The 14,941-nt window shown below is 31.9% G+C and overlaps 1 protein-coding gene across 1 annotated transcript; it reads right to left on the bottom strand.

Moving 5' to 3' along the window:
• Positions 1 to 653: 653 nt before the first annotated feature.
• On the bottom strand, positions 654 to 2,497 carry LOC130809701 (glycine-rich cell wall structural protein). Its single transcript, XM_057675470.1, has one exon. The coding sequence runs from the start codon at positions 2,259 to 2,261 to the stop codon at positions 1,002 to 1,004; it is 1,260 nt and encodes a 419-aa protein (XP_057531453.1). The 5' UTR covers positions 2,262 to 2,497; the 3' UTR covers positions 654 to 1,001.
• Positions 2,498 to 14,941: the final 12,444 nt, after the last annotated feature.

Here is a 14,941-nt window from a genome sequence, read left to right as displayed (position 1 = left end):
CTCACAACGTGAGGAGTTGATGTACTTAGGGTTTTGGAGATGTAATTTAGCTTACAAATTGTGAGTACTAGGAGCTATAGTAATGTTTAATTGAGAACATATGATAGGTTTAGAAGTATGTTTGTATTATCTATATATATATATATATATATATATATATATATATATATATATATATATATATATATATATATATATATATATATATATATATATATATATATATATATATATATATATATATATGTTTTTGGTTTAGCTAGTTGTGAAATTTCGTATTTACCCTTGTCTTCTTTCCTTAACCTCCTCCATTTTCATTTATCTTCTTCTTCCATGCATTTTCTTTGATCCGTCTTCTTTTTCTTTGATCCATCTTCTTATGCTTGAGAATAATGCTATTCTCTAATTTACTCAATTTAACTATAAATAAATGCTAGAAAAAGATTTTTGAATGATAGGGATGTTGGTTAAGATCAAATGTCATATTACTTTTATTTAATCAATAAATGAGTTCTATTTGGTAAATTCTTTTTATTCGTGACACTTGAAAATTTTCAAACCTTTTAATATAATGTATGATGTTTGCTGAATGTGAAGATCTATTGTTAATTTAGGGTTTAAGATTTATTTAATATTGAAAAAGTGGGCCAATATTTGAAGCAACAAATGATAATTACTATAAATCAAACTTACAATTCGTTGATCACTTTCATAATATATTTGATCTAATCAAAACAAATATATAAGTTTGCAAGTTTGGTTCCAAGAATACATAATGAATATTAAGTACTTCAAATTCAATAACTAATTAACCATGCTTATAAGTAATGATAAATAAGAAATTGCATAGTAATACTAAACAATGCACAATATTTCTCTTGGTATTGACTCAATTGGACTCACTCTCGTGCTTATGCATGCATAATTTTAGCCTTGAACTTGCTCATCATGCATGATCACAATATATTGTAGAATCCTCCTTATGTGGCTTATAGAACAGCTTATGGGTGTCCACCTCCGAATCCACCACCAAATCCACCACCTCCACCTCCACCAACGCCACCACCGCCACCAGCTCCTCCGCCAAAACCACCACCAAACCCACCACCAGAGCCACCACCAATTCCACCCCCAAATCCACCTCCTTTACCGAATCCTCCTCCTATGCCACCACCTTTGCCAAATCCTCCTCCAATTCCACCCCCAAATCCACCACCTTTTCCAATGCCTCCACCAAATCCTCCACCCTTTCCAATACCACCTCCGATTCCACCCCCTAAACCACCACCCTTACCAATTCCACCACCGAAGCCACCACCTTTACCAATGCCACCACCAAAACCACCTCCTTTTCCAAAACCACCTCCAACCCCCCCTCCTAAACCTCCACCTTTCCCAATTCCTCCTCCAAACCCTCCACCTTTACCAATTCCACCACCAATACCGCCTCCTTTGCCGATTCCACCACCAAAACCACCACCTTTTCCAATGCCACCACCAATACCCCCACCTTTCCCAATGCCACCACCAAATCCGCCACCTTTTCCGATTCCACCACCAACTCCGCCACCTTTTCCGATTCCACCACCAAATCCGCCACCCTTTCCAATTCCACCACCAATGCCATGACCACCACCAATTCCATGACCACCGCCGATTCCACCACCAATGCCATGACCACCACCAATTCCACCACCAATGCCACCACCGATTCCACTACCAATTCCATGACCACCACCAATGCCACCACCTTTACCGATTCCACCACCAATGCCATGACCACCACCGATTCCACCACCGATGCCACCACCTTTACCGATTCCACCACCGATTCCATGGCCACCACCAATGCCACCACCTATGCCACCCCCTTTACCGATTCCTCCACCAATTCCATGGCCGCCACCAATGCCACCACCAATGCCACCACCTTTACTGATTCCTCCACCTATGCCATGTCCACCACCAATGCCGCCACCAACACCTCCTCCAAAACCACCACCAGCACCACCACCAAATCCTCCACCACCACCACCTCCTCCTCCACCTCCACCACCACCTCCAAATCCTCCACCAGCACCTCCCCCAAAGCCACCCCCAGCTCCACCACCAAATCCTCCACCAAATCCACCGCCCTTACTAAACAAAAACTTCTCATCTTGATCCTTTGCAATCACCACATTTCTTGCATCGACACATGTTACAGCAATGTGAAAGCACACCAAAAACAGTAAGGACAATCTCTTTGTTCCTCCCTTCATTTTGGATCTAAAATGTAGGGCAAAATACAGTGATAATAATTAGTATTTTGTCGTATATTTGAAGCAAACTAGCAATACTTGTGGGAGTTTATATAGGGGTTTTTACAAGGACACAATAGTAATAAACTCTAGCTAGTTTGACTAGTGCATTAATTCCCATCTCAACAACCAACTACTACTCATATTACGGTTGATGATATTACAAACCTATACAATTACATAATTTAGCATTTATTTATTATTTATTATAATTTAAAAGAATGCATGGAAGCAGCTTCTTTTCCACACTTCATAAGCATGGATATGAAAACCATAGCTAAGGGACTATAATAACCAAGGTACTGATTTTGATTGATAACCAATAGTTGCCCCCCTAATTACGTCCTTTTAATATCAACACGGTGCATGAATTATCTGCGAATTTCACTACAACTTGTACCTTATTTATTTATTTATATATTTATTTATTTATTTATTTATTCATTTATTTATTTATTTATTTATTTTGTACATAGTAGCTTGAATAATGTTGATTGCATCCACATATACATTTAGATATTTAGGTCCTTATATATGCAAAATTAGCCAGTACTGATTTGATCTAGTAGCCAAGATAAGGATACTTATTTAATTAACTTTAAGAATGAAGATGGCGTAGATGCCATTTTGTTTAAGTACATGTTGTTGTCTACTTGTTTATATAAAATGAGTTGGTATACACTTTATAAACTTAGGGTGTAATTTCGATTACTATCAATTGATTTTATTACTAAACTCTCTTTACATTTATACGTAAGTTACTTCGTCTTCTTCTTATTTGTGTAGTCCAGATGCATTTTTTAAAATTCTGTCACGCTTCATATTTAAGATTTTGGCCCACAAAAACTAATCAAGTGTAGGTTAGAATTGAATGTTTATTCAAATTAATGCAAAAAATAAAATAAATAGTATATTTTAAAATGTACAAAACCTTGGCGATTAGTTTTGCAATATTTAAAAATCCAACAAAAAAAAAAAAGATTTCACAAACAGGAGTCTTGTTGGATGTTAGTTTTTCATTGCTGACAGAAAAGTGGTTGAAAATGACGGTAAAATTGTTTCGCATTTTATTTTATTTTATAGGTCGTTTTTATCATCTGTATAATAAGTGCCTAATTTAGACAATTAAATTGGTAACTATTTGAAATTTTATTTTGAATATTCTTTAAAATACTATTATATTTATCTTTTTAAGAAGATATATTCTATTGAATCCAAAATAATTACCAAATCAGCTCGTCTTGATCGTGAGACAGGTCCATACAAAAAGTCCATTATTAAAAAAAACATAAAAAAAACAATGAAAAATAAATTGCCATTTGTATAGAAAGCGATTTTTTTTAAAAAATTATTTAGACTGACCTAATTAAAATCGTCTCATGGTGAGACGGTCAATTTATAGATGCATAAAAATCACTGTTTTATTTTATTTGTAAATAATACAATAAAATAAAAATGATCAGCAAAAAGTGATTACCCTTCTTGTCCAGGGACCAAATAATTTCTCCATTATTGCTTTGATTTGGTCGTTTAACATTGTCTGGAATGTGAGAATTAATTTTTTTTTTTTAGGTATAACAGGGTAAATTTAAAGGGAAAGAATGATCGGAAAGCCAAAAATATAGTAGTCTTCCCCAACTTCCCTACTGAACATATAATGTTAGGGTGTTTGGCAAGTAACTTATAATTGATAGCTAATAGTTGATTATAGTGCAACTAATTTGACCAACTGATGTTATTAACTGGTTTGACCAGCTGATTTTGAACCCGCTGCTATAAGCAGTTTGTTCAAAAACAGCTTATTCGTATCAATAAGCTATTTCAACCAGCTAAGTCACGAAACACTAGCATTAGCTAGTTTGACCACTCAATCTTCTATTTATATCAAAATAAGCTAAATTTGTTCAATAAGCTAATTTACCAAATACCCCCAGTATTTTCTTATTTAAAAATATGATTTATGTTGTAATTATAACCGAGTAAATTTAAAAACATAAATTCTTATGATAAATATTGATAGAAATTAACGCTATTGTAACCTAAGTTGAGGCTATAGTGTTGAGAGATGCATGTCACAAGAAGGAAATTAAGAAGCAATCATCACAAAAACAATAATACTAACACCTTAATTCTAAAACATTAAGGACAACTACGTAAATAAATATATCAGTTTTAATGTTCTTTCAAATAAATTTTTTTCTCCACTCATTCTGATTAACTCTTAAAGTTGATTCATTTGTGAACACTCAGTAAAGTGCCTGTGGTATTCATTCCACAATGGAATACACAAAATGAATTAATATTTAATTCTTGAATCATGGCGAACCAAAAAACCTGTACTGTGTTCCAATCATATCATATAAATTAAATAAATTAAAAATTATTCATTTTACTAGCAAAAAAATAAATAGTGGTGAACTTTTTTCAAAAGTGAGATAGCGATTGATATTTTAACTATATAATGGTAAAAAAATCCTTAGGTGATAATTTTATTAGAAATAGTAGTATATATCACCCGTACCATTAGTGAATTAGTGATGCTCTTATATAAACTAAAGTACAACCACCATTCTAAATCTTCCATCAAGTCAAGATTGTTATACTATATAGCATCTTGGAGCTGGTGACTTGATATAGTATCAGATGCATGTGCAATAAGAGGTTACTGATTCAAATCTCAAACACCTCAATATATATAAAGTGCCCAGGTATGAGAAGGGCTTATGCTTCATTTACACTTTTAGTCTATATGACACTAGGGTGAGTGAGCGTGTTAGAATATATAACATATTCTGAGGCCTTAATTAATGACTTAAATTTTTGGTTGAGTTGGTTCCTCGAAAAAGATAAACTATGCCATGGTCGTTTAGCAACAGTGGCGAGGCCTTAATTAATGACTTAAATTTTTGGTTGAGTTGGTTCCTCGAAAAAGATAAACTATGCCATGGTCGTTTAGCAACAGTGGCCGACTGGCCAGGCATGTTGAATGCATGGAGGTTGCTTTCTTTAGGAGAAATAATGAGAATGATAGGAGATTTAATTTGCGAACCCTATTGATGACTCAAAAGGCAGCTCACACCCTTATCATGTCTTCTATTTTGAGAAGTATTGATGTCTTAACTTTGTCAATAGTTTCTTCTCATACTAATGTTACTGATAATGCATGTGTTGTATCACGTCAGTAAAGATCAATATTCATGCATAGGTCATAAATTTAAATAAGCGAGCATATAAATATATAAGAAAATTAGGTCATCTTATCTTTACTTTATCAAAGAATCTTACATCCATAAATAATATTTTATTTTCCAAATATTATTTAGTGGGTTCCAATATAAGTGGAGTAGTAGTAATTTAAATATGTAAGCGGAATTACAAGAAACATACTTCTTTACATCTAAAATAGAATACCATGCATATATTAATACATATATATTATATATAAGAACTATACCCTTGTTGTGTGATTTTCACAAGTTAAAGGGTTATGTATGATAATAATGGATGATCAGAACGTCAAGTGTCGTTCCTCTAGTTATGGTCCACAAGCACCAATACAATTGAATCACCATGTATGCTAGTACAGAATCAGAAAAACTAATACGCTTATCACTTTTAAGTGGAGAAAGGTAGAAAGAAATAGCACACAAGTTTATGAAAAATAACGAGCAAAGTGCAACTATTTATCCCCAAATGAAACAGCTCTTCATATACTCTTTTGATGGTTATATGTAACATTTATATGTAATAATAAAATGAATTAATTTGTGTTTTAATTCCTAATTTAAACATATTATCAAATCATACTATTAACTCATACACTAAATAGCCCAGAACATCTTATAATTGGTACTATTTTATCCAATCGATAGCTTATATGTATGACCTCATAGGTACTGATCATAGTAGCAGTATACTAATCTAATTAATATACGATCAAAGTTGGTTTCCACCAAAACGCTTTGATCACCTAATATGATCGAATGCATTAATCTCATATTTATCCTATTTATGTTTTAGTAGTTCCACTTGATTATTAGGACACTTATTTCCTTCAATCTCCCACATGTCCTAGGACAAGTGTGTAACCTCAAATTACTTAAGTCACTTAATGTCAAAATTTGATAGCATAGCGATTACTCACGTTACCTATACTAACGTTCTAATTTATATCTTGAAATCTGAGTATGAACAGTCAAAACAAATGGCAAAATCTTTAATTCATTTATGCACCGCCATGTATTTTCTATCTATACTCTTCAAAAGGCCAAAGATACCAATCCTAATTAATAGGATGACTTATTCATTCTTGTATATCCAAAACTTTCACTTAACTTTTAGTAAACCCGAACATTCCCTTTATAACCTTCTTTTACGACACAACGTTTGAAAATGTTAAAGCATTCTAATTATTAAATGATATAGTGCTATTGTCATGTCAAAGAAATCCACTAAATATAACATGAAATTCTTCAAACAAATTGATGAACACCAAGAAGGTCTATTCAATTAAGTTGGTTGTTACTTACAAAGGAACCAATCAAGTGAAGAAAGCCAAGATCAACATCTTGAATCTTGATGCATCAACATGAGATATTCAATATGAAGCCAAATGAGAATATAAATGAAATATTTACACGTTTCACTTTAATGATAAATGGTCTTTATTCTCTATCAAAGACAGTCACAACTACTAAAAAAGTAAAAAAGATTCTAAGGTGTCTTCCTCGTTCCAAATTGGGTCCTTAAGTCTAGTTATTAAAGAGACACAAAATCTTCGTAAATTACCCTTAAATGATCTTCTTTGAAAGCTTGCAACGCCTGAATTAACTCTCGATAATGATGGTGAAAGTAAAGTCATACCTTCCATGAAGAAACTTGCCCTTAAATCAAAAAAGGTTGAAGAGTCCTCTAGGGTTGAAAAAGATAACGATGATGAGGAAAATCTATTCATAATGGTACTAAGAGGACTTTCACACATAATGAAAATGAGGAGAAAGTTCAAAGTTCTCTGATAATAAATTTTGAATTCAAAAGAACGAGAAATTCAAGAACAACAAAAAAACAAGTTATGAATGATTCTGAATCCTCTAGTGATTATGACTCTGAATAAGAAAAGGCACATCTTTGATTGATAGCTGACAATGAAGAAGAATCGGATGAGATAACTCTTGAACATTTAAATTCATGTCCAAAAGAGGTTTTAGAAGATTAAGTATCATAATTAAAAATGAAAAGTATTAGCCTCTAAAGAAGTGATGAATTGATAAAATAAATAGATGATTTGAAGAAAGTGTTATCCAACACAACTCGTTAACTAAGTTTAATGATTCAAAATCACAATTTCAAAATATGATAAGCTTGCAAAGGTGGTTCTCCAATAAAAGTAAAATTGGTTACAACTTACAACAATATGAAACATACTAATAAAAATTCAACCATCTTTATTAAATGTACAACTAAAAGAAAATATATGTCTAAGTGGTTTTATCATTGCAAAGAAGGGCATATAAAAATTTTATGTCCCTATAGGCGCGATGATTATCACATCATTAAAAATACTTTTACAATGCTAAGAGAACATGTAAAGCAAATTTGGGATCCTTAGGGAACAAGACCTTCTTACATGGTCAATCCTGAATATTAACCTATGTTTTTCAATTGGTCTATGAAAAAAGGTTAATATTTTTTTTTGCAGGAAAGCCTTAAATCCAAAGATTAAAAATAGACAACGAATAGTGGATGTTCGAGGTGTTAGAATAATATCTTATGATTACTAGAATATTTTGTATAATCAATATGATTGTGTAGAATATTAGGAAAATATTTAGTTTTCTAAAGTATAGTCTGCAGTTGTATCGTTATAATCTTTCGACTCTTTTGTCCTATACCGATGCTGATTGGGGTAGATGTCTTGACACTCGCCGCTCTACTTCTGGTTACTGTGTGTTTCTGGATGATAATTTAATTTCTTAGTCTGCTAAACGACAGCCTACTGTTTCCAAATCTAGTGCTGAGGCTGAATATCGTGGTGTTGCTAATGCTGTTTTTGAAACTTGTTGGATTCGTAATTTACTTCTTGAGCTTCACTGTTCTATTGCTACAGCTACTCTTGTCTATTGTGACAATGTTAGTGCCGTCTATTTGGCTGGTAATCCAGTGCATCACCAGCGCACTAAACATATTGAGATCGACATTCATCTTGTTCGTGAAAAAGTTAAACATGGTGATGTTCGGGTGCTTCATGTTCCAACTCGTTATCAAATTGCTGACATTTTCACCAAAGGTCTGCCTCAAGTATTATTTGATGATTTTCATTCCAGTCTCAGCGTCTGTAAACCTTTTGATTCGACTGCGGGGGTGTGTTAGAATAATATCGTTTGATAACTAGAATATTTTGTATAATCAATATGATTGTGTAGAATATTAGGAAAATATTTAGTTTCCGAAAGTATAGTTTGTAATATTTTATATATTCTCATTACTCCTAATGAGAAAGGCAACCAAATCATTTTTTCACGAGGCACATGAGTGTAATAATGATATTATATTATTATGCATGTTTATGTGTCTAATGATTGATTACTTGAAAATATGCTTAATACTGATTGAATATTATGCATGAGTTTAAGAAGAGCTTGATATTATGATTAGTTTATAAGTATTTCTTATATAAATGAACATAAAAAAGGAGAAGATGTGTGAATTGATATGTTGTTTGTTTATGTGATATTTAATATATGTCATAGTCGAAAAACTTTTAAGGAGTTTAATATATCATTTTGCCTTTTATGAAGGGGGAGATTAAAGACTTAATACCTTTTAAATGATGAAATTAATCATATATTAAATTTAACTTGTAATGTTTTTATAAATAATTGTGTTTATCTTATTAAAATAATATATCTTACTTTCATGGTTAGTTTATTAAATAAATTATCTTGGATGACTTATTTAATATTGTATAAGTTTATGTATTAATGATTTTTGTGTTTAACGTGTGATTATTTGTTTAATTAAGATTTCTCAAAAAGTAGGAAGTTGATTAGAGCAATTTGAATCAACCTTCTGAGCAGATATTGAAAGGTTTGAGTTAGTTTTTGATACATTGTCTTCCTATGATCTTATATGTTGTTGACGGCTGAATGCTTTCCAAAGTGTTTTAAATAGAGGTGTTCATTGGGGTGATCGGGTCGGTTTCGGACAGGTTATTACATTGTTACTTTTACTTGTTTGACCGAAAATTAAAAGTAGTTAAATAAACATTGACCACTGATTATTAACTCTAAATATATAAAACCATGTATTTAATAAAATATTTATGACTATATTAGAATAACTAATAAGATGATTGAATATGAGTCAATCACACTTCTATGTAAAAAATTGGTTTAGGTTTACAGCAGTTCGACCTAAACTTCGTTGAGGTTAAGTCGGTTTTAGCCGGATCGAGTTCGGTTTGAGCATGATTCGGGTCGGTCATTATTAGGTTCGGGTAATCTCAGTTAATGGTTATGTGTCAGTTAGAAAAATTGGTTACAGCTCGGGTTCAGTTTTTCCATTTTCGGTTGTCAACCAGTTCGGGTATAGCTTCGAGTCGGGTAATATCGGTTCGATAAACCTAAAAAAGAAACACATTTTCGAGTCAATTTACTTTCGGTTTCGGATCGGATTATCGGGTCAGGTCACTTTTGAACAAAGTCTGCATGCCTTTTCTACATACATATAAAAAGGTCTTCACTCTACGTCTTACTACTTAAAAGTTCAAAAAGTTATCATTGTATTAAATAAGATTGTTCTTTAGAAAAGTCTCTTGTGTTACACTTATTAAAGTGTCGTTTTTATTTGATACTGGATTTTATCTTTCGTTAAAATATTGATCTAAGATTTCAAGTTAGTGAAAGGGATTTGATACCCATGGGTTAAGAGAAGTCTTGGCGGAGACTAGGTTATTTATAATTGAACCTCGTTAACAAATAATTGTGTTTTATCTAAGTTTCTTGTTGCTCTTTATTATTTTGTATATAATTTTCCACAAACATATGTTATAAATTATGTGTTATATTGAATATATTACATCATATATATATTTGTCTCCTATTTGAATCATCATATATTATAGATAGACAAAAGATTATAGATTATGTACAAAAAGTGTTACACTAATCTTTTTATATATACGTCAGATCAGGCTGACATTGATATAAATGAAATAAAAAATAAAATAAAACTTTAATACTTTTTTCTAAATAAATTTTCCGCTAATGTATAACAATATACCAAATTAATGATGTATATATGTACCCTTCTCTATCATTAATGTAAAACTTTAATATCATTAGAACGGGTTAGAATGAAATATATATATACATATATATATATATATATATATATATATATATATATATATATATATATATATATATATATATATATATATATATATATATATATATATATATATATACATATATATATATATATATATACATATATATATATATATATACATATATATATATATATATATATATATATATATATATATATAAAAATTATAATTATATATATTTTGTATTAGTTATAATATTAAAATAAAAATATATACACATAAAACAAATAAATTAAAATAAAAGAGCTGAAATATTATATATGAAATTGAAGTTTATTACAAAGTCACAAAAATTACAAATATTTTAATCATTCATTGAGGAGGTGGAGGAGGGGGTTGATTCAAATTGAAATGCGATTCAAGGAATTTCATAAATTGTTCTCATTCTCTTGTTATTTGTTCAGTCATCCTTTGATGATAGTCATAGGTTGTCTGAGCATTTCCTCTTTGTATCGATTCCAATAATTGATTATTAAACTCCATTTGCCGGGCTTCTAAATCCGCAAACCTTTGTTGTATAATGGCATCATAATCAGGTTGTGCAGGCTGAGAAGCCGGAATATCCGTTGGCTCAGGAGGATAAATAATTTGAGAGGCGGAACCAACCCCAAATACCTCTTTGGTTTTTTTGTTTTTTTTGTTTGAACCGCTTTCTACATTTTTTATAGCATCCAACCAAATTTGACTTGGGTCGCGAGTTGGATGCTCCTCCATCAAAGAACGATATTCATCCTTCAATAAAACAAAGAAATCAATTACTAATAAATTAAGTATTAATTGATACTAAAATTAAATAAATAAACAAGTTTAAAAGATTATTACGTTAACTTTTTGTGACTTGCTATTCGTCCATTGGGAACAATCTCCTGTTTCATTGTCAAAGACCCCATGCGTTCGTGTAAATATTTCATAGGCCGTGGGTCTTTGACTTTTTGATTGTTCCTAAAATATTTAAAAAAAAAAACGACTTAAAACTAAACAAAAGATAATAAAAAAATTAAATATAATACTACTTAATTGACAAAATACTCACCAAATCCCGCATTGTTCTGGCGTGCGGGATTGAGCCACCTATATGGGTGGCTTCAGCTTTGTCTCTTCCTCCACGTCTATTAGAGGAATTCCTAGCCGAAACGGCTTTATTATCTGGGCGTTCCCAATCCGCCTTCCATCACGCCCAGGTCTCATTATCGATGGAAGGAGGTTTAAATTCAGGCTTGCTTTTCAACGTCCTACGCCATTTGAAAAGCATATCCGCATAGCGCTTTGCGGCTTTTTCCTCCCACGACCTTCGAACGAAATGTTCGAGGCGAGGGTCCCATTTGTATTGTTTCTAAATACATAAATGTTTCATCAAATAAAATACTTAAAATAATTTATATATAACAAAGTCTAAAAATAAACAACAAAATAATAATTTTACCTTAAATTCATTAAAATAAAAATCTTTGGTGTGTTTTGTCACACCCTTCTAACTACTACCTTCGACATCTTGCCTATAATTGAAGGTAGCCCTTATTTTGGATGCAATGGTGTTTCCGGATATGGGATTAAATCTTACAATAATTAACAACATTAGTTTATATTGAAATTTGAAAAGTCAAACAGACTTGTCTAGTCGCTGCCTGCACTGACTAGACAAGTCTGTTTGACTTTTCAAATTTGGCGACTAGCTTCCAGTCGCTAAGTCGTCGCTAAAGCCTCGATAATGGGAACCTTTGCGTGCTGCAGTGGTGAAAAATACGGCTGTGCAGTTGGTTGTATTATTATTACCGTTGTTATTATTATTATTACTATTATTATTATTATTATTATTATTATTATTATTATTATTATTATTATTATTATTATTATTAATTTTATAATTATTATTATAATTATTAATTTTATTATTATTATTATTATTATTATTATTATTATTATTATTATTATTATTATTACTATTATTATTATTATTATTATTAATTTTATTATTATTATTATAATTATTAATTTTATTATTATTATTATTATTATTATTATTATTATTATTATTATTATTATTTTTATTACAACTGTTATTGTTATTATTATTATTATTTTTGTTAAAATCAATATTATAATAATTATTATTATTATTATAATTATTACTGTTTTTATTTATTATTAGTATTATTATGATTATTGTTGATATATATTTATTATTTTGTTGTTGTTGTTATTATTATTATTACTACAAAATATTAATAATTCGAAGGATTATAATTAAATTGTATTAAATATTACAAAATATTAAATAATTACATATAAAAAATTAAATTATTCTTCATCACTAAAATAGTCGTCGTTCTCAACATCTTCATCTTTGGATTTTTCGTCTTCTAACAGTACAAGATCCACATCTTCTTCAGTATCTTCATCATTATCATGCACCTGTTGAACAATTTCGCCAGATGGATCAAGAAGCTGTGTTTGGGAAACATCTTCTTCAATTTCAATACGGTCCCTATTTTCTTCTTGGAAAGCAGCATCTTTGGAATCCTGTTCTACTTCTTTGTTAAATTTATTCTGTTTGACTTTGCAAACCGCTCTCCAATCTTTTACATTTTGTCTTGTACTCGGATATGGAAGATAATACACTTGACATGCTTAACTTGCCAACACAAACGGATCATATAAACGATACGAGCGACCTTGATGTATGTCAACTAACTTATATCGTTTATGAATATTAGTTCCGCGCATATTTCCAGTAGTAGTTGGGTCATACCAATGACATTTGAACAACGTTACTCTTTTGATAGGTATTCCCAGGTATTCAACCTCTACGATTTCAAGCAATTGCCCGTAAAAATCTTCTTCGTCACAACTGTTGTCAGCAGCTTTGACGCACACTCCGCTATTGTCTGCTAATTTATTTGATGCATGACGTACTGTATGGAATTTATATCCGTTTTTGTAACAGACATTGTAACTCCGAGCATGTTTTAGTGGTCCTTTAGCAATCTGCTTCAAAATGTCACTGTTCACTCGGTTATCGAATGATCCTTGTCTTGCCTGTAACACAAATGGAAATAACTTTATAAATTTAATTAACGTAATACTGACATACATACATAATAACTAACGTAATAGATTAACAACATACTGCAGTTCTGAACGCATCAGTGAAATTCTCTTGCACAAATGCTTCAATCCTCTGACTTGACCAATTCGGTTGATGTCTTTGAATTGAACTTTTAAACTCAGATACAAATACATCCACCTCTGGACAGTTCATTAGCACGTATCTATGTGCAATCTCGTAGTCTCTTTCATCCAAAATATATGTTATTCCTTTTCCATGAAATCTTATTGGATGACTGAAGATTGTGAATACACCAGTTACAATATTGTTGTAACTTCCATCGTCATTCCTAGGAAGGTCTCTGACCCTACATCGCACATGTGGCTTAAAATAATGGGAAACAAAATGCGATGCTTCCTCGGTTGATCGTCCATGCAGTAAGGGCAAGCATATCAGCCCGCAGTACTCCACCCGACCAACATTGAATAAGCCGGAAAGTCATTGATCGTCCACATTAAAGCTGCTCGTAGTTGGAAATTCTCCTTTCTTGACACATCAAATGTACAAATACCCTCCTCCCACAACATATTCAACTCTTGTATCAGTGGTTGAAGATATAAGTCAATGTTGGGCTTTGGATTACTCGGCCCAGGGACAATCACGGTCAAGAACATATACGCCTTCTTCATGCACATCCATGGCGGAAGATTGTACGGTGTTAAAATGACAGGCCACGATGAATACTGTTGACCTGAACTTCCAAATGGGTTAAAACCATCTGTACACAGACCAAGCCGCACGTTTCGAGTCTCCAATGCAAAGTCTGGATGAATGTCGTTAAATGTCAACCACGCTTTAGCATCGGACGGATGTATCATCTCTCCATCCTTAGTGCGGTGCTCTGCATGCCACCTCATATGCCTAGCTGTTGCCTCTGAAGCATACAATCTTTGTAATCTAGGACCTAGGGGAAAATAATGAAATTGTTTCCGCAAAACCTTATCACCCTTACTGTTTCTTCTCCATCTAGAAGTTTCACAAATGGAACAGCAAGTTGCATTCGCATTATTCCCCCAATATATCAAACATCCGTTAGGACAACAATCTATCTTCTCAACAGGTAATCCAAGAGCAGCTATTTGTTTTTTCGTTTCGTAGAAGTTGTTTACAATCGTATTCTCTTCTGGTAACACTTCGTTCAGA

This window comes from Amaranthus tricolor, chromosome 1 (genome assembly GCF_026212465.1).
Source record: "Amaranthus tricolor cultivar Red isolate AtriRed21 chromosome 1, ASM2621246v1, whole genome shotgun sequence".
NCBI classification, from domain to species: domain Eukaryota; kingdom Viridiplantae; phylum Streptophyta; class Magnoliopsida; order Caryophyllales; family Amaranthaceae; genus Amaranthus; species Amaranthus tricolor.
The sequence above is the reverse complement of the archived record's forward strand: the minus strand, read 5'-3'. Positions and strand labels throughout refer to the sequence as shown.

What these genes read in the sequence shown, in the direction of transcription:
- LOC130809701 (XM_057675470.1), bottom strand. Translation starts at nt 2,261, where the DNA reads ATGAAGGGAGGAACAAAGAGATTGTCCTTACTGTTTTTGGTGTGCTTT.